This window comes from Zootoca vivipara, chromosome 12 (assembly GCF_965207765.1).
Source record: "Zootoca vivipara chromosome 12, rZooViv2.hap1.1, whole genome shotgun sequence".
Lineage (NCBI taxonomy): Eukaryota > Metazoa > Chordata > Lepidosauria > Squamata > Lacertidae > Zootoca > Zootoca vivipara.
Genome location: NC_142595.1, coordinates 18197351 through 18217673, shown reverse-complemented (window position 1 = coordinate 18217673; position 20323 = coordinate 18197351). Strand labels below are relative to the sequence as shown.

Here is a 20323-nt window from a genome sequence, read left to right as displayed (position 1 = left end):
TCAGGCACTGAAAAGGTGTGCAAAGAGTTGCAGGTAACTCAAGAGCGAAAGTACCAGATGGCATATTATAAGAGGGAGCAAAGAAACAAAAGTAAACAAGAAGACAAGGGAAACTGTCTAGGGGAGAAGGAAGTTTGGATTTGATCAAATGTTTGATGTTCGAAACACAGCTGATGACCTGGCTATATTGCAGTGGTCTTTTGACCTCAAAGGTCTCAGTTTTTTGTTTTTTATTTCTCTGTATGAAATCAATTCTCGTGGGACTACCCTGGGATTTCAACTCGAGAACAGAAAAGAATGACAGTGTTTCTTTTTCTAAATTCTAAATCCATGGATGATTCTTAAGGGAGTGATCTGTTAAGTGAAAAGGACAGCCATGTTCTGCCCACTTCCGGTGCCTAGACAGTGCGTCCTCGTGGGTTTAAAACACTCCACGAGCAGAGACCACATTGTACCAATTGGGCTCACATCTTAGACACCTTAAGAGGCAGCTCCTAATAAATGGCAAAGGTATCTGCAGATTCAGTTTTCTTTGAAGTGTTGCAGCGCACTCTATTTTTGCAACAACTTTTCCCTGCAGAATAGCTCTCCTCTGACTCACAGAGGCTTCTCGAGGCTTCCTTTCCAGACTGCTTTGGTTTCATTTGTAACTTGACCTAGCAATTCCTAACTAATCTAATAATGTACCGTGAGTATGTTAGACGAATACATGGCCCGCGCACAAATTAGTCTGGCGGCTAAGAGAGTGTGATCTTGCTGCCCACAGTTAAGGAGAGACTAGTTTTGGTTCGGGAGGGCAGTGATATGGAGAACCAAGTTGGTACATACACGTTCACCAGCAGGTCCAGGCAAGCCAGCAGGTCCAGGCTCACCACGAGATCCTCTCTTGCCTTCCTCACCAGGTGGACCAGGGGGGCCTTGGAGACCAGCGGGGCCCTGGAAGATAAAATGAAGGAGAGGCAGGTGTTAACAAAAGCGAAAATGAAACAAGAAAGCGTGTTGCGGTGGGGGCTAACAGGACACCCACCCTTCTGTTGGGTGGGATTGCCTAGATGATCAGGGCTGCGATTCTAGTAGTGGGGAAGATTTGGATGTTGCAATTTGGGGGACAGCCCACTGGCCTTATATTCCTGCTCGCAGCATTGGGCTTTCTCTTTGCTGCGAGCTTCGGATCACCCGCCCACCCTCCTCTTTATTTAGGCTGTTGTGTTTGATCTTGCTGTGCCTGTCATGGGGTCGTCTGCTGTTGAGTAGGAATTTTCCCATTTGGCTGATTGGCTGGTGCCACTTGGTTTTTTCCTACTGCGTAGCAATTCGTCACAACTTGTAAGGCATTGGTTCATAAATTGGTTGGTGGAGGGATCACGATTGGTAGTCCCGGTCCCTCCTATGTTGTTGGTTGGTGGAGGGGCCAGAATTGGTTGTTGGTTGTGCAGGCCCCTCCAATGCTGCTGCTACACGGGTGAATTCCGTTAAAGGAATCCAGGGGCCTGACATGCTTTAGTCCGTACCCCAGCAGGCTTCCCCAAACTGCGGCGCTCCAGATGTTTTGGCCTACAACTCCCATGATCCCTAGCTCACAGGACCAGTGGCCAGGGATGATGGAAATTGTAGTCCAAAACATCTGAAGTTTGGGGGTGCCTGGGCTAGGGCCATGCAAGAGCCCCTGGGAACATTTGGCGGAGAGGCAAAGGGCCAGCCTTCCGGCTCCATTCTCTCCCCAAAATGCTTTCCCCGCACTGACTTAGTTCTGTCTTAGAGACAGATGTATGATGTATATATGGAACCAATGCCTAAGCAACCACTCAAATTTTTGTATTTAAATAGAGTTGTGGCCAAAACTATGCCCAAAACCTTAAACTTAATTTCTGTGTGCTGTGTGAGTTATTGGGGGGTGTCCTGGGGACCTCGACAGGCAATAGATGCACCACTTTAGAAATACATCCCAGGTGAGAGGGATACTTACGGGTTCACCTTTAGAACCAGTATCTCCTTTGTTTCCGGGAGCGCCAGGTTCACCCTAAACGTATTAGGAAGAGACAGAAAACAACATGATCACAAATCTCATTCAGCACAAGGAAGACAACAATGAATCCTTTATTTTTATTATTTTACAAGAGAACAAGGGGATGTGGCTTCTCTGAGATGGCTTTCGACATGCATCTGTTATCAAGACTTGGAACTGCAGAGTTGGAAGGGACCCTGCGGATCCTCTAGTCCAAACCCCTGCAATTTAGTTGCCCCGTACAGGGATTGAACCTGCAGCCTTGGAGTTATCAGCACCATGATGCAACTGGCTGAGCTATCCAGGCTGACAATCCACAGAGGAAGAGATTTGATATGATGCTGATGCATGTGATTTGTGGGCTTGGGCCCTGAATGGAAGGGACAGTTTATAGTAGGCATGGCCAAACCTGGCCCTCCAGATGGTTTGGGACTACAATTCCCATCATCCCTGACCACTGGTCCTGTAAGCTAGGGATGGTGGGAGTTGTAGTCCCAAAACATCTGGTGGGCCAGGTCTGGCCATGCCTGGTTTATAGGAAGCAGAGCCAAGGAAAAGGAACTTGAGAATGTAATCGTGAACATGCAACTCGATGTAAACTTCCATCATATGAGAGTTAACAATAGGGTTTGGTTGAAGGAGCGTCCTGCTAAATAATCTTGGATACTGCTACCCTTAAAAAAGAGATTTGCATACCACTGCCTACCATTTTGATACCTTTATCCCACCTGCTACACAAATCTAGCTGCTCTGGAATACTGTCCTTTTCAGAATTTTAAAACCCTGTGTATTATACGATGCTAAAGCAGGGGAGCTGGTATTACTGGTAGTATTAGAGGTCATGGGTTGAAAAAGACCAAGAAACAGTGCTTTAGCTATTAAACAAGCACAGTTGGAGAGGGTATGCAGAGAGTGGCATTTTCTGAATTAATTATGTTATGGCAGGCTCCTCCTTGCTTTCTCCCAGTTAGGCTAAAGAAGTCTGGGTTTCCTGGATAACCCACCCAGACGCCTCTATTTCCAATTTCTTCAAAGATCTCTGAAGGCAGGCACAACTTAAATGACGAGCCAAAAGGTGAGGAGCGATCAGGTGAGACTTACGCTGTTACCCTTGGGACCAGGAGCGCCGCTGGGACCCTGAGGTCCAGCTGGGCCACGAGGACCGGGGAAGCCGGGAGCGCCAGAAGTTCCGGGAGCACCCTAGGAGGAAAAAGCAACACTGGTGAAGCAACTGGGAAAGGAAGGCATTGAAGAAGACGAGAAAAAGAAATGGGAAGGTACTTACAGTTGCACCTTTGGCACCAGGTTGACCATCAGAACCAGGGTTGCCCTAAAGCAGAGGAGAAGGAGGAGAGAAGAGTCATTAGGGTGACGCTCCTTAGAAAGTCCCGAAGCACATTCTGCAAAAGCAAAAATCGGCCAGTAGTACAGCTTACAGAAGGACCAGCAGCGCCGGCGGGACCAGCGGGACCAGGTTCACCACGAGCACCTTGTGGGCCTTCACTACCACGAGCACCTTGGGGACCAGTTTCACCCTGTGCAATAAGAGAAAGAAGAACAAAGGAACATAAGCACTCTTCCACAGGTATGGTGGCAGTGTCTCCCTGTCAAACTACACCACCCCACACCCAGCCCTTCTGAGGCTTCACAGTTTTGTCTCGTTGGATCAGTACTACAAAGCCTCAGGCCTTCCTTTGCTACCCTGTCCCTCAGAAATCAAGAGGTTTGAGGCCTGCCACCTGAAGCACACTACTTGGTCCTTTTGAAGCAGGCTGTTGCTACAGCTTCCTTGGGGTCTACCGCTAAGGCCTGTGGCCCAGTTCTTACGCTGCAGGAACTTGGCAGTCACTAGTCCTTTACAGAGTTCCATCTCGCTGCTCTGGAAACACCTGAACCCCATAGGCCACGCTGGAGGTTTAGCAATGCGGTGGCTTCCTTCCCAGACCAACATTGCCTGTTGTGTGTGAGAGAGACGTTGGAACGGGAAGCAACATTGCGGGCACCTCTCAAGTAGCCTCTAAGCTTCAGACAGGATGAAGCTTTCTGGGCAGGATGAAAAGCTGCCACTCATGGAATTTAAGAACTGGGCCCGTGTAGATGTGTCACCCTCCATTCTTGAAATGAAGAGCTATAAGGGATTCTCGGCCTTCTAGGCATAGCTGCCAAGTTTTCCCTTTTCTCGCGAGGAAGCCTATTCAGCATAAGGGAAAATCCCTTAAAAAAAGGGATAACTTGGCAGCTATGCTTCTAGGCAGAATTCAGAGATTCAGAGGAAGGAGGGCCTTCCAAACCATGATGAGGGCCATGGCTTTCAGAAATAGCCTGTAATCTTTTCCACAGAAGACTAAGGTGCTTGTAGCTGGTTTGGTAAGAAATAGTTCATCTAGAGCGGGTGCTACAGAGCTTTTCATCTAAGAAGGGGAAAGGAAAGACTGATAATAAAGGAAATAATGATAATAAAAAAATATTATCATTATTAACAATAGACTGAGGAATCAATAAGACAAGTGGGACCTGCAACAAAATGTTGCCGTCTCTGTCCACAATTCCAGATACTCCATTCTACTTCACCACCTGCCCAGATTTTTGTTCTTCACACCCCAACAGTCTGTTAGCATTCTGTGCCGAGTCATCATCGGGTTGGTATTCTTTTTTGGCGGGGGGTAGCCTCACCTATAAGCATTTTCCTCTAAATATTTTTGTACACCTGCAAACACTGGGATTCTCCTTAGCCTCCTGATACCTCCCTCTTATGCACTGATGGTGCAATGTTGGCTTGCCTGAGGACTGGCACCTGAGATATTGATAGAGTCTAAACCCAACGATTTTTGATGCTCCTGATACAAAACAATTGCTTCTGAGAATCAGTGCCGTCAGGTGTCTTTACCTTAGGGCCAACAGCACCAGGGAAGCCAGGGGGGCCAGCTGGACCAGTGGGGCCCTGCAAGAAAGAAAGAAAGAAATGGCAATTATAGCATTTCCCCCAAATAAGCAGCCTCTTAACATTGGCCGCCCCAGCGATGGCCAGAGGTTTGGTCTGTGATTTAAAATGTCAGGGAAAGGGAAACAAGAGTCAAGGCCTCCCATCCCATGGCTGGTTAATTACAGAGTGTGTTGTCCTGCAAATCCCCATTTAGGGTACAGAGTTTGGCAACAGCCAGTGTTTGTCTGGCAGGACAATCCATCTCCACAGGAAAATAATAACCACTTGAGCAGAGAAGAAACTGCAGGTTGCAGGAATACTTACTGGGGGGCCAGCAGCACCAGGGGAACCATCATTACCACGAGCGCCCTGTGGTGAACAAGAGGGGGAGAAAGGCGTTTCAGTTACTGCCACCTCTCCAGGCCACACCAGACCTGGAGGATGCTACACCAAGGATGCCTTGGTACCAGTTGCATCCAGCCCCACAAGATATCCCGCAAGACAAAACAATGTACTTACAGCAGGGCCAGAAGGTCCAGGGCGGCCTCTCTCACCAGGAAGACCACGTGGGCCCTAGTCAGAAGGAGAAACAAGTTTAGTTTAGGTGAAGGTAGCTTTGATCTATGCCCCGTTACCATCCACCCAACCTTTAATAAGCTTATTCTGTTCTTTGGCATCTAACATTTCTCTCCCAAAGTGCAATGCCTCTGCTGGTGTTAAAGGGGTTCCTTTGTTCCCCAGGGAGCCATAAAGTGAGAACGAAGGCTTTGTATAGGCCAGCATGCCTTGCTTCTTCTTGTCTTTGCTTCATACCTCTCAAGTGCCCTCAACTTAAAACGGTTTTTTAATCTACCCCCTCCTTTCTTGATGCAATTCCCCCCGACTCATTGCTCTCCTGGATCTGGCTGCAACTATACACAAAAGGATGATAAATGCCACTGTGGAATTCATTAAACCAAGCGAAAGAGCCTTTGCTCTGTAGCTTTCGCCACCTGGATGCTACAAACACCCGTGACATCTGCCCTGCTGTCTGAAATCTCACACAATTATAGTTCTCTGTAAAGTAGAGGTGAGGAACTCGCAGCCCTCCATACTTTGCTGAGCAACACTTCCCACCCTTCCTGAAGAAATGGCCATGCTGACAGGTCTTTAAGCAGAGGCTTGACAGCCATATGTCAAGAATGCTTTGATGGTGTTTCCTGCTTGGCAGGGGGTTGGACTGGATGGCCCTTGTGGTCTCTTCCAACTCTATGATTCTATAATTTTATGATGGGAGCTAGAATCCAACCACATCAGGAGGGCCTCGGTTTTCCCAACCCTGCTATGAAACAATGCTTCATCTCTCTGGATATTTCTACTTGTGTTCTTTTATGTACAAAACACTCCTGTCCCTCATGTAGGTTGCTACTGCCATACACTTAAGGATGGAGTCAGATGGAACTGTTGCGTTGTCCTTCGGGGTTATACTGCATGTTAACCATTGCATGGAACTAGTTCACCTGAAGGGTTTTCATGAACAGTATATGAAAGGAAGTATACTGAACTTGGACGCCCTTCAGACAAATTATTTCCGCTTGATTCTCCACAAGCATGCTAGGAATCAAATGCGTCCTCAGAACACAAAGGATGTAAGGTGTGATCACAGTACACAGAAACCAAACAGAGATACCTTATATTAAATCGGACCATTGGTCTATCTAGCTCAACATTGTCTATGAGATTGCAAGAGGCTCCTGAGGATCACAGGCAGAGGTTTTCCCCATCATCTGTCCCTTGCTCCTTTTAATGGGCTAGGGATTGATCCTGGGACATTCAGGGACACAAAGCATGCACTCTACCAATGAGCAAGTCCTCTTACTCCCCCCCCTTTGGTGATTAGGAGTTTTCCTTTCACCATCATCCTTTCACCTGAACAAATCCATTTCTGCTGATACCCAGCCTATGCTTGTAAGATTTGGAAAGATGGTCTACCCATCAAAGCAAAGGGCAGAAGAAGGATGATACTCACGACTTGTCCAGGAGCACCATTCTCACCAGGGCTACCAGGCTCACCCTGAAAGAGGAAACAGAGCAGATGTCAACACCCTGTTTCTGAAACGGGAGGGGATAGAATTAGGTATCAACGGAAGGGAGCACATACTTAAAAGTGGACACTCACCTTGGGGCCAGCTGGACCAGCATCGCCTTTAGCACCATCAAGACCGCTGAAACCCTAAAGTAGTGGGATGAAGGAATGGATGGAAAAGAAGAAAAAGGAACATTAAAATCCAAGTAGTTGAGTATAAAAAAGGCAATGGGGTGCCTTAATTCTACATTTGGAAGGTTAGCAACCCCTCATTTTACTGTTCAACTGAAAAGACTACAGGTTCCACATTGGCAACCATGCATAAGCTGAGGAGGCCTGGGTGGAAGACCACCTTGGAACCAAGGATATGAATATACAAGATAATAATATAATGGTTGACTAGAAACACCTGAGTGGACATTTTTAAGGGTTCATTTCACGCTCTTCTCAGCTTGGACCTTGGCTGCCTCCTAAGATAAATAGTTCAAGGTGGGGCTTCACCCCAAGGTTCATGTGACCATGTGGCTATTGTCACCTTCATGGCAGGCATTATCTAGTGAAGGTGCCATTATCTAGTGAAGGTGCCATTATCTAGTGAAGATGCCATGTTGGCAATGGCAGGTGCTGTTTGTATTGTGATGGCTGCAAACCTTGAAAGCTCCAGAGGGGATGCATACCTATTCATAAGTAAATAATCTAGCCAGGGGACATTTTGAATTGCAAGATCCCCGAATTTTCTTTGAGCTATTGGAGCACACTTACTCTGTGTCCCTTCATGCCTGGAAGACCAGCTGTTCCGGGAAGACCACGGGCACCCTGAAGCAAGAGAAGAATAAAGGATTTAGGCGTCAGAGAAGAAGAAGAAAATGTGGCTCACCTTGCTCGCCTTCTCTAGGCAAGTGGGTGGGACCCTCTTCACACCAATGGCTGGTTTATGATTGGGACATACCTAATGTGCTTTCCATCAATAGCAACAACACTGTAGGACTCAGTTTGAAAGGATTAAGAAATGCCATTAAGGCAGATGGCGGCATCTTTACTGCTAGTTTTGTACTATATCCTTACATCTCCTTGAACATCCTAGTTCTCCATACAGCTGGGACCAACCCACCAAGAGCTCAAAATTTCCAATCTGGGAAGGAGTCTGTCAGAGATCACCTAGTCTCGTTGGCAGAGTGGATGTGTTCAAATGTGGGCTTCAAAATCTCACCAGCCATCTTGAGGCCTTAGGTGCATAAACTGTTTCACAGTCAAACCTAACCACCTTGCCAAATTGCCGGGAGGGTGAACTGAAGTAGGGATGCATTGCAATATGTCCTTAAGCATTTGGGGGGTGGAGTGGGTTGAGGTGGGAATAGGTTGTACGTCACCCTTCGCCAACCCAGTGTCCTACAGGTGCTACCGGACTCCAAATCCCATCAGCCCCAGGCACCATCATGGCCAGTCGTGAGGGGTGACAAGAGTTGTAGTCCAAAACATCTGGAGTTTGGAGAAGGCTGTAGGATGGGTTTATAAATGAACCATCCCCCTGTACCAAAGCAGGAATCAAAATACTTAAGCTGCTGCTTGCTAATATGATCGTCGAACCTGCTCTTTCGGGCCGCCAGTGTAAGACGTTGCATCGCTTTCCCTAAACAACAGGTTGCAATATCAAGGCTACCTGATCCACCTCCCGGGATGCCAGGATGAGGAGCAGCTCTTCCTAAAAAGACAGGTGCTTGACAGCCGCCCCATGATGAGAGACATCTTACCTGTGGACCTTGAGCACCACGCTCGCCAGGACGGCCAGGTTTTCCAGCTTCACCCTTGGAGAAAGAAGAGGAGACAGGGCTCTAAGCCAACGCTCGAGAAACAGCGCACTACTCGAGGATGAAATACCATTGATTGGGGAACTGTGTTTGTAAAAGGGACTGTGACTTTGCATTAAGATTTGCAACCAAATGGCCCTGTAACGTCAACAGGTGTTCCTTAAGGGCTGGTGCTTCTGCTCAGCAGAAAGGGAGAAGCAAGGGAAAGTGGTAAGGGGCAAGAATGGATTAGGCCCAGCACTGACAAACTTTGGGGGGTCTCCCATCAAGTGCTGGTTTGGAGTTCAAGTCGCTGATTGCAGATAAGGCGCTTTCTTTTTTACACTGTGAGTTTTTTTTTATAGACCTGACTTGCTTTACTTGGAGGCAATGCGAGGCAGGTGAATAAGTCACCCGATTCAAGTCTGTAAGTTGAGAGTAACCTCAACACTGAAGTCAGTGGTTTGTGTGGCTATTTGGGCACACCCCGTCTTTGGATAATTGGAAAGAATCCCCCCCACTCCAAAAAAAGGCATAAGTCACTCACATCATCTCCATTCTTTCCGGGTGGGCCAGCTGGACCACGGGGACCCATTGGACCCTAGAGTTTGAGAAAAAAATAGATGCATTAAAATCCGAGTCAAGTCCTCCCTGCTCCTATTTATAACCCGGTTGGATTTTTCAAAAGTGGGCCAAAGAACTCCCAGTACGGAAACCTGTCTACTGCGTTCGACGTTCAAAAGCTCCCCCAAGTGGTGGAAAAAGAGAACTCCAAGGAACAGACTCCAAGGAGGCCGTTCAGCTTCGCTATAATAATGCATGCAAGAGATACGAAAAATAGTTCAGATGGTACTCACAGCAGCACCAGGCTCTCCGGGTTCACCAGGGGGACCTTGGAAACCTTGGGGACCCTGGAAGATAAATCAAAGCATCTATGTGAGATGGAAGGCCACGAGCTACTGCACCCCTATTTGTTTTGGACAGACCATGATGGACCACCTGAGTTTTGTCAGCCCCGAGTGCCCCTTTCCTTTCATCTCCACCTTCATGACTTCTGCTCGCGCTGCTCTCCTGGCCTGAAGCAACTTCCTCTTCCCTATGAACCTGCACCCCTCTTGCCCGGCTACAAAGCATCTCTTCTTGAACCATCTTTGTCCTATTCTGGCCTACATCCCACTTTGCCCAACATAGATGCATAAAGGTCAATGACCCAAAGCTCACCAGTGCTGGGAGCTCAACAAAGAAATAGAAACAAGTGTCATTGTGCATGGGCAGAGTGTTCTACAGAATAACTAAATTCTTCATGTATCTTGGATTGGAGTTCAGGACACGTACATTTCCAGCACCTCTCTCTCTCTCTCTCATTCTAAGAGGCAAGGGATACATTACTTTGGTTCCTTTGCCTGACTTCATTGCACACTGTTGGTCTACACACTTTAAGAAGTAACCACCTCGCACATCAGTGTGGAAATGGTTATGTCTTCCATGTCCCCTGCTCTCATCTCTACAGAGTTTCTGTGAATGCCCATGAACATCCAGGCCTGTGGAGTAGTCCTCTCTAGAGAGGACCTTATTTCTTCCATGCAAAGAGGAAAGAAACCTTCTGCCAAAGCAATCTCCTATTCTGTGTCAAGGATAAGTGAATTCTGCGACTCCAGAATTTATACAAATGAAGATTTGCATATAGCCTGCATCATCATCATCATCATCATCATCATCATCATCATCATTTTCTTGAAAGAGACAAAGATGGCCCAAAATCCTTGCTCTCCAGGGCACTAGAAACCCCACTCATTCCTCCAACCACTGCTCATAGGGCCAAAGGAAAGAACTGGGAATTTCTTGATGGTGAACATTGCCTCAAGTACTGAGGTCCATGCATTTACAATGCACCTCTCTCATCTAAAATCCCAAATGCACAACCCCTTTCTAAAAAGTAATGGGAATTTCTTATTAAGATGGAAGCAAAGCAGTACTTACAGGAGCGCCAGGAGGACCAGGAAGACCGCGGGGACCAGCTGGACCCTACAAACCAAAGTGAGAAGAATCAGTCATGTTCCCCATATTAAATGAAATTGGAGCCATCTTGTCTTGACTCTTGTGGATATCCATTCTCGTACTGCCTTGCTCTAACCATACATTCTTGACCTTTTCTCTGAACTAGGCCTCACTTTGACCTCCACCCACTTTTATGTCATTTCCTAAATTGCTTTTCCTCCATCTCTCTTTAAACAACCATTTCGTCTCTCTTGGTCTAGTGTTCCACATTGATGTTGGTGTATGTCTGTTTTTGTAGTTGCTATATTAGTGGTCAACATGTTTGGATACCTCCCAGCTGAGTGGTGTTGGGCTGCCACCAGATTTAGCCTAAAGTGAAACGTAACACAAAATGGGAGGTTCTTACACAGGAAAAACTTCTGAGAAGTTATGAGAGGCACTCACAAGATTCCTGCAAGACTAATGAAATTTCTTGGTGGGGATTTGCACACCCTTAAGTCCCCTGCTCCTTTTTCAAGACAGATTAACCGGTGTATTTTTAAAGAAAGCAAGTACTAACCCACACTGCTCAGCCATAAACTCCATCCACTGTTCCCCCTAAAATGAGTTTTCACGACTAACTTGCTCCACGGGTTGCGCTGGGAGCTGCGTCCAACCAACTTAGTCTGGATCTAACATTATATAACTAGATGAATCTCAACTCTATGGTGAACACTTAGGACCATAAAAAAATTATCATCGTCATGGAACCCACATTCCATGTCCCTTTTCCTCATGGAAAGAAGCAATGCTATCCCTTAGTTACTCAGCTTTATTAGTGAGATGCCTGCCCAATCAAAAAGAATAAAGTAGAAGAGAAGACTCCCTGGAAAAGACCCTGATGTTGGGAAAGATGGAGGGCACAAGGAGAAGGGGTCGACAGAGGATGAGATGGTTGGACAGTGTTCTCAAAGCCACCAACATGAGTCTGACCAAACTGTGAGAGGCAGTGGAAGACAGGAGTGCCTGGCGTGCTCTGGTCCATGGGGTCACGAAGAGACGGACACGGCTAAACAACTAAACAACAACAACCACCTCCCTATTTGTGGCCTCACCATTCTGTCCTGAGATTAAGGAACCAAGAAGGCTGGAACAGACTCCTTCATTCTACAGTTTTCTCATTTTTCTCCTTCCACACGAAGCTCAAATCCCCCCGAGACTGTCAACACTTACCATTGGGCCAGGAAGAGAAAGGCCACCACCGGATTTTTCATCATAACCGTATCCCATCTGAGGAGCGAAGTTCTGTAAGGGGAGAGGAGGAGGAGGAAGAGAAAAGAGAGAACGTGTTGCTGGGGTTCTTAAAAATGCATCCTCCGTGAATTGTTGGGGGGGGGAGTGATGCAGGCAAACACAACTTACTCCGCCAAGGCCTGGGGGGCCTGGGAGGCCTGGAGGTCCAGGGGGTCCGGGTTGGCCATCTCTGCCATCTCTGCCTGGGGGACCAGGAAGCCCCTGAAAACAAAGAAAGTGGGAAGTCGCAGGTTAGCACTGTGGCAGTATATGGTGCTGAATGCACAAAAATGTATACGTTCCTACAAAAGAGACACAAAACTTTCAGATTCCTGAGTATGCTAAAGCTATCCAATATTAGAAGGCAATATTAGAAGACCAAAACTGGTTTGGAAATTCCTCACACGCCAGCAACATTTGAAGGGGAACCTTCTATTCTCCCACTCCCAAAATATGAACCACTGTGATGCTGTAGTAAATAATGCCAAAATGGCCAAGTCTTTTTGCAACAACTTTGGGATGTTTAGTTAAAAGCTGATGTGAGCTAAAGAAATTCAAATGTTGTTAAAAAGAAGAAGCAAAGGGAGATTTGAATCTCCTTTCTGTAGGTTTTTTTTTGGGGGGGTGTTCTTTTAAACAATCGAAGTAGGCAGAATTTCTTTTGCGTATAGGAATGGAAATTTCAAAATGCGACCAAAGAAGTGTCCCAAATATTTTACGGCTGTCCTAGTCACACACAGCCACTTGCCACCAATTCTTCTGCCATGCTTGCATATTAATTTTACTACATTTCCCCTTTGAACTATTATCAGCCAAAGCTTCGTTATAGATACCTACCCTGTCTCCTTTAGGGCCTCGTTCCCCCTGAGGACCCTGCCAATTAGGAAGATAATAGTGATTAGCTGGTTATCAAACAGAAAAGAAAACTGATGCATCCAAATAAATGGAAGTTAGGGTTACCAAAAGATAATTTACCTCTGCTCCAGTGGCTTCTGGGAAAGGTTCGCTGGTGTCTTCAATACAAAAGGAAAAGGAATATTAAGAACCATCACCCAGAATTTGTGATCATCATCTGGTACCATTGCAATCCCTCCCTTACACCCACAATGCCTTCTGGTCTATCAGAACATCCTTCCCTTAATAAACATTGAATGAAGACCAGGCTTCTTTTCTTGTTGATAAATCTAGGTACATTTAGAGGTTGATAGAAATTGGCAACTCCTATCATTGGCCTAATCAGAATATGTAATGGGCCAATCTGAAGGACCATCCGAATTCACAACATCCAGACTACTTGGGCAATCCTATTTGAAGCGTTGACTTTTCAAAGAAAGGAAATGAAGCCCAATTTCCTCCCGCAATGCACCAATATAGCATCAACTAAAGTTAAGATCCCTGAAAGGTCCTCTCCCAACTCTTCACTCTCTTATCTGGCTCTGCAGAATTTTCTTTGCCAAATTTCTGCAATCTCTCAAGGAAGGAACGGAAATATATGAAACCAGTGGTTTGTTATTGTCGTTTACGATGAAAACAAAACCTCAGGCAACTGAACCAGGAGACAGACGGGTTGATGGATGGATGGATGAGCAGTTAGATAGCACATAGAGGGATGGAAACAATTAAATAGGTGATGGGGCTATAGGTGGATGGATAAATGGATGGGTGATTAGATGGCTGTAGATTGGTAAAAAGAGAAGAGAGGGGAGAAGAGGAGCTAGGTATGTAAACGAATGGATTTTGGTGTACATTAGTAGAAGGTGGATGTTTCGTTTGGGTAGATGGGTGAATGAGTAAAATTAGAATAGATATAATGAGCAAATATTTTTGCAGGCAGGCAGTTTCTCCAGGAGATTGATTGGAGTATGCTTAAATGGAATGGTGGCGGGGGGACTGAGTGACCGTGGAGGGATGGAACTGTAGGCAATACTGATGGCATAAGTGGATGGAAGAAGAGTAGGTAAAGTCAGTATCCATACCAGGGCAAACAGGGCAGCATTCTCCAAAGCGGATCTCGGGATTTGGGCAGTCAGTTGTGTCGTCACAGATCACCTCGTCGCAAAGGATTTTGCCGCTGTCGCACACGCAGATCTGGCAGGGCATTGGTTTCCAAACATCTCGGTCACTGTACGTTACTCCGTCCTGTATGCAGCTTCCAGATGGAACTAAAGAAGGAGGTGAAACAAGAAATGAGGTGGGCGGGGGAAGAAGGGAAGGGTCCTTTGGGAGCCAGCAGTGTTGGCAGGATGGCTAAACCTAGGAACCAAGGTGCAAACATGTGAACCTCTGACAACGGATCGATCTGGAGGAGCGCATACATTTCTTTAAAAAAATAAAATTGTTTCCGATGGCTGGCTTCCCTTCCCTGCTCCTCCTGCTCTCCACTTAACGCTCTAAGGAAACCCTCATCTGCTTTTCATCAAGCAAACTCTATGACACAGGAAACGAGCCAGCCTCACAATAACTCTTTCCAGTTGCTTTGGAATTTAAACAAAACTTCTGGCCGCTTGTTGCATCCAACTTGGTAACCTCAATGTTCTGAGCTGAAGCCAAGCCAAACACAGAAAGGAGAAAGAAATCCGCAGCCTTCTAAGAAGCAAAGGAGATAAAGAGGAGAGAGAGAGAGAGAGAGAGAGACTGAGGAATTTGGACTGGAGGAGGACCCGCATAGGGGAAGAAATTGCATCCCACTGATGGCGTGCGGCCTTGGGAAATCAGCTCCACTGCAAACAATTTTGGTAGGATGAGGAGTCAGCAGGTGTGGATCATGATAGGGCAGGCTCACGAGGCCTCCCACCTTGGCTGAAATCCGAAGCCAGCTTGTTCAGAAACAAGGAGTTTGGTAGCACCGTGGATGTTAACTGTGGAGCATACCTAAGCTAAGGATGGTACCAAGAGATATGACCAAGGACGAATGCTGGAGAAGAAGTAAGAATTTGTTTTTCTAGCACATCTTGATTTTGTTTTTTAAATGAGGGACCGTGCATTTTTATAAACTATTTCCTCCTTTTAAAATTAAGCACTGGACCGTTGAGTTTTCTGCAAAAATAAAAAAAATCAACAGATACTGGACAGGGAGGGAGAAAGAAAACCCGCTATTCTGGGGAAAAGTAAAGGGGGGAGGAGAGATAAAAGAGTCAAGGAGCTTTGGGAACATGAAACTCATGTTGGATAATGCCCTCCTGGGATGCTGCAGGAAAACTTCCCATCCACCACTAGATGGCAGCAAAACTTCCATAATTGGAGTGAAGAATATACAACACACAAAAAAAATGTTGCTTGCTTGATGGTAAATTGATTTCCCTCCGGTGAGGAGTTGTTTACCAATCCTATTCAGTTGTCGACCTCGGAAATACAGTCCCTTTGATCATTGCTGACCCATTTTAAGGCCACTCCCCACAACCCCACCCCTGGACGAGTCTATAGAAGAATGCCAAGGAGAAGCGAGTCCCTTGATGGCCAGTAGATGTCGCCATTGGACTTGGTCAACGAGCAAAAGTGATTCCCTCCAATCCTTTACCATCCAAAAGGCTTTGTCTATGAAGTGATGTCTAGACTCCTGCGCTTTATAAGTTGCTGAAACATTTTCCTTATGAATCACCCTGAAACTTCTCTCTCCCCCCCCCCCCTTAATATTTTCCTGATGGCTTTTGCAGACTTCTTCGACAAGGCAGGGAAAACAGCTTTGTCCTCTCCTCCTCTCCTCCCTCTCAACCGCTTGGCTTTCCAAGAACGCACAATGAGTTTTCCATCATTTGCCATGCTCCCCTTTCCTGCCCCCCCTCCAGTGACAACCCTCTCGCAGTTCCCGCCCCGCTTTCCTGAACTTGGCAAGCCAGTGCAGAGATTCTAATTGATCCAACTTGTTATCTGGCCCCAAGGGACATGTTAAGAGAAAAGAGGGAGGGAGAGGGGGGGAGAGACCAAAGGAAACACGCCCAAGGCTATGCACAGCTGGCTAAGTTTGCTTTTAGAAGAGTGGCTTGTTTTCTCCATAGAGCACTTTCAGGAGAAATCTGCGGGGTGCGAGAGATACCTTCTTTTTCAGTCCCTTAAGCCTTCCTCCCCACATTGCCTGCATGCCAACTCCTGGAGGCTTGGAAAGGTCACAAACATGTGTTGACCTTTCTCAACTTTTTTTAAAAAATTCTTTTTAAAGGAACCTTTAAAACGAACCTTTCTTCGCCTGGTCTTATAGCTACATCTCTCAAGCCACCGCAACACGCTGCGAGTATTACAACCACACAGGGGAAGCACAGATTGCAAAATCACAACTCGGCTGCCACCGCCCCTCTCCCCGACTTCGGCGAACCGCTCGTTAGAAACGGTTCGGTGCTTACTGTCTTTTGCACTTCTGGGGTTCTGGGTGGCGCAAGGGGGGGTGGAAATAGTTTTGCATTCAACAGAAAGAGATGGGGGAAAGAAAATATAGGGGCAAGTACCCCCCCCAATCCATAGGACTACAATAAAAAAGCTGTCATTTAGCATGTATACACTGTGCGAGAGAACACCAGATGAAGTACTTACAGTCTTCTTCGCCTTGACCTTTGGTGAGTAGAACAGTTGCTGCTATCAAAAGCAGTAACCGGGAATCCACAAAGCTGAACATGTCTAAATATTAGACATGAAGACTCTTTGTATCCTTGGTTCTGCTTTAGTGTCCAGTCATACAGGGATGGTCTGGTTTATGTAGTTCCACTCCAGACCCCAGCAGAAACTTCCTACTGACTCTGTCAAGTTTTTAGCCTCCCTTTTTATACGGTCCAGTGTCCCAGAGGTGGATCCCTTCTTCGCTTGCTTCTGAGTGCTGAGGGGGGGATCTTGGGCCAGCCCCTCAGCCAATCAGAGGAGCCCAGCCTGCCCCCAAGGCGCACACAGACACGCAGGCACACACACACACACACACACACGCACCCACTCCCAAAAAGTGGAGGAGCGAAGCCAAGCCCCTTTCTAACCAATCACAAAAAGAATGGACCCCGCCAGCCTCTCTTCCAGAAAACCAGTGGATCTTCTGGGTTGTCAGTACGTTCTGCAGGAAGAGGGAGGAATGTAATGGGGTATGAATTGAAGGGTGCTTATGCATGTGTGTGTATGCGGACTGGGGGAGTTAAAAGAAAAGTGGGAGCAGACTGGTTTGAAGAATAAGAGTTACAGGAGTATTAGGAAGAAAAAAAGCTGAATATTAGGAGGCATGCAAGATCAGGTAGTAGTGAGATGGAACTTGCAGGTTTGTGCATGACTTAGCAGCGCACCTGTGAAGGTGAGGCACCAGAGGGAGATATAGAGCAAAGGGTGTATTTCTTTGTCCTTGTTTTTTTTTCTCCTCCAAGTACAGAAAAAGCAAAACTTTGAGGATCCTGCAAACTTCCTCTGAATGCGATCTGATCCTTGCTACGTTGCTGCTTGCTTTAATGTTATATCCATCCTTTCTCTCGCTGCCCTGTCCTCTTTCTCGCTATCCTTTCAAAAATAATTGCCGCTTAATTTCATATACACACCTTTAAAGTGTATATAGTAGCTTGGAGAGCGTCCTATTTAAAAAAGAGAGAGAGAGAAGGGAGCTTGAAATGATCCATAAAGGGCGAAAAGAAAAGAAGCAAATAGGCAAAATCGCAGGGGAAAGGAATATCTCTGCATCTCCGCAACTCCCTCTGGGTTCAGAGGATCTGCACAGAATTTCCTGACCGTCGAACCTTCCCCTGTTCCTTTTCTACACCATATGCATATGGGGACTCTATAGGTGAATCACAGTACACCTGAGATTCTGTGCTAGGAAACATTTGCTTATGACTGCTTGAAAAGAGGAAAGTTCTGGAGTTGGTCTTGTTTACAACCCCAACGCAAAACATATCTTGCTTGGAAATTCCATAGAAAAACCGGTGGGATTTAACTTGCATGCAGTGCAAAAACTAATGGAGCGATGGGTTACGATCACAGGTAGTTCAGGGTTGAGGTCGGGTGTCTCAAAGTATCAGGGTTTTGGCTTTCCATTTTTGACCACCCTCCCCGTGGAAAGGGGAAAAAAGGAAGGCTACCTGTGCATGAGTGTCACTGTGTAAGATGGCTTACCCACACAACTTCACCATGAAGTTGTTATAGTAAGAGTGCCACGCTTTTTAACATTTGAAAAATAGAAAAAGTGCCGGCACTGAGTACCCCCAGGAAAAAATTCACTGGGCTTACCTATATTCATGGCTGCCTGTCTTTTAGGATGTGTAACAGAGCAGGGCAGTTTTCACATGTGCATATAGCAGGATGAAACACATTGTTAAAACCATACAAAGTTGTTGTTTTTCCCATTGTACACAATGTTACCCGTGTTCCAAACTGGTCCTTTATTTATACTGGTGTGAAAGAGAGAGAGAGAGAGAGAGAGAGAGAGAGAGAGAGAGAGAGAGAGAGAGAGAGAGAGAGAGAGAAAATCACAATATTTCTCTTTCTATCCCAATCTGGAACCTCAGCAAGACTTCCCTAAGAGTATCCCAAACCTTTGATCAATAAAAATGACTCCCTCAAACTTTCCACCACTTATTTCACAAAAGGTTTGAATGATCAAACCCATCAGATCCCAGTTGCAAAGATGCTTTGCTGTTGTGACTCAAATAAAAGCATTTCAGGAAGCTCAGGGAAAAATCCAAAGGCAGATTTACTCCTTCTCCCTGATGGACCTCAAGGGCATTTTTCTTTTTCTTAAAAAAATAATAATGGCAAACTTCCATGACTGTTCGAAAGCGTGAAGAGCCACGTTGGTCGGAAAAAGAAGCAGGCATCGTGACAACAGCACACAAGATACCGTGGAGTTTTTAGAAGCTGTAATTACCGCTGCATATAAACGTGTGCGTATGCATGCATTTATGTTTTAACAGGCCAACCTCTCAACTTCTGGGTTTTGAAATAAGGACCAAGAAGATTCCAAAGGGAAGGCATCCCAAGGCAAACACCGGACACCATGAGAAAGAGAGCAAACTTTTCCCGGAGGAATAAAAAATGCAGAGAGAAATGTCATTGTGTGACTTTGTCCTTGGAAGAATGGAGAGGCAGCGGGATTTGGGTTCTGTGCTTCTTTGCGGTTTTAAGATTTTAAATGCATCTATTCCATAAAACAGGAACATTCTGGAATGAGTTAACGCGCGCCTAATGATCACGATGGCAGCAGAATGGATCTTAGCAGCAGAGACAGACAAATCTCTCCAATTTCTGCTCATTTCCCCAATCTTAAATTTGGTTCGCCCTATTTCTGCCCCAGTTCATGAATTTTTCATTCAAAATTTCGCTGCAAAGTTTCGCGACAAATCATGAAAAAATTGTTAGAGCTTTAGTGCACCTTCCCCCTAATGAATACACATTTGCAAGCAGTTCCACCATGTATAACGCAACAGTTGTACGTCACTTTGACCAGTATTTGCATTTATATGCGCATGCTCTCCGAACATATGCATTTTCGGAGATGTATGTTGACTGCATTGCAAAATTCAGTGGAGAGCAGATTTTGGAAGGATTTGGCGTATTGTTTTGGGAAGTGTGAATCGGGTGGGCTCACAAGGCAAACCGCATGCCCCCCCCACACACACACATCAAGCAAATCCCGTAGAAACATGGCATACAGCAGAAATGCAGGGATCAAATCAACCTTTGAAGTTGGAATCAAAGACTATGGCAAGGAGAGGGGCTTGCTCTGAATCACACTGGGTTCCTGCAGAGCCTGGGAGACCCCAGAGGGCAGCCTCTGCCATTTCCTCCTTAGGGACAGGAGGAGACCACCAGCGCTTCCTATTTGCCAAGGGTCTACTTGTAGATGTGGCACTGGGCAGGGAGCGGGGACTGCCAAGGAGAAGGCAGAAGCATGGACCAATGCATTCCTTGGAGGCTGGATCAACTAACTGTGTGGATCCTTCCACTCTGGCCCTCATGAATGGGCCAGCCTGGTCAGGATCCCTTGAACCAACTGTAAACAAGGATGGACCAACAGATTAGAATATATTTTAGAGATTGTCAAGTGCAGTGTCTGTGGGATGTGATCCACGAGAAGCAGTCAAGTACAACATCCCTTGGAATGCTAGAGAAGACAAGCGAGGGAATGTTTGGTCCAGCCAGTCAAAACTGCCTGATCCTCCTGGCTGGAGCATCCTTCCTTTTGCATGTGATAGAAGGGGCGTGACCTTACCTGTCCAGGTAACAAAAGGACAAGTCACACAGCACACTTCCTCTTTTTTTGACTTCCTTCTTTGTTTGACCAGCTTTCAGCCAGAACTGCTCTGCTAGCTCTCACTGAG

The 20323-nt window shown here is 46.3% G+C and overlaps 1 protein-coding gene across 1 annotated transcript in view; it reads right to left on the bottom strand.

Annotated features, from left to right (window-relative positions):
- COL1A1 (collagen type I alpha 1 chain) overlaps nt 1-16758 on the bottom strand; it is a 45295-nt gene extending 28537 nt beyond the window's left edge. Inside the window, exons 1-21 of the mRNA XM_035136277.3 lie at nt 16575-16758; nt 14027-14212; nt 13026-13063; nt 12888-12923; nt 12180-12272; nt 11991-12062; nt 10761-10805; nt 9638-9691; nt 9328-9381; nt 8745-8798; nt 7756-7809; nt 7087-7140; nt 6937-6981; nt 5448-5501; nt 5253-5297; nt 4893-4946; nt 3442-3540; nt 3291-3335; nt 3107-3205; nt 1967-2020; nt 829-936 (exon numbers count right to left, since the gene is read on the bottom strand). Of these exons, the coding sequence (XP_034992168.1) occupies nt 829-936; nt 1967-2020; nt 3107-3205; nt 3291-3335; nt 3442-3540; nt 4893-4946; nt 5253-5297; nt 5448-5501; nt 6937-6981; nt 7087-7140; nt 7756-7809; nt 8745-8798; nt 9328-9381; nt 9638-9691; nt 10761-10805; nt 11991-12062; nt 12180-12272; nt 12888-12923; nt 13026-13063; nt 14027-14212; nt 16575-16656 (1425 nt within the window). The 5' untranslated portion in view covers nt 16657-16758. The remainder of the gene's footprint in view (nt 1-828; nt 937-1966; nt 2021-3106; nt 3206-3290; nt 3336-3441; nt 3541-4892; nt 4947-5252; nt 5298-5447; nt 5502-6936; nt 6982-7086; nt 7141-7755; nt 7810-8744; nt 8799-9327; nt 9382-9637; nt 9692-10760; nt 10806-11990; nt 12063-12179; nt 12273-12887; nt 12924-13025; nt 13064-14026; nt 14213-16574) is intronic.
- Nucleotides 16759-20323: the final 3565 nt, after the last annotated feature.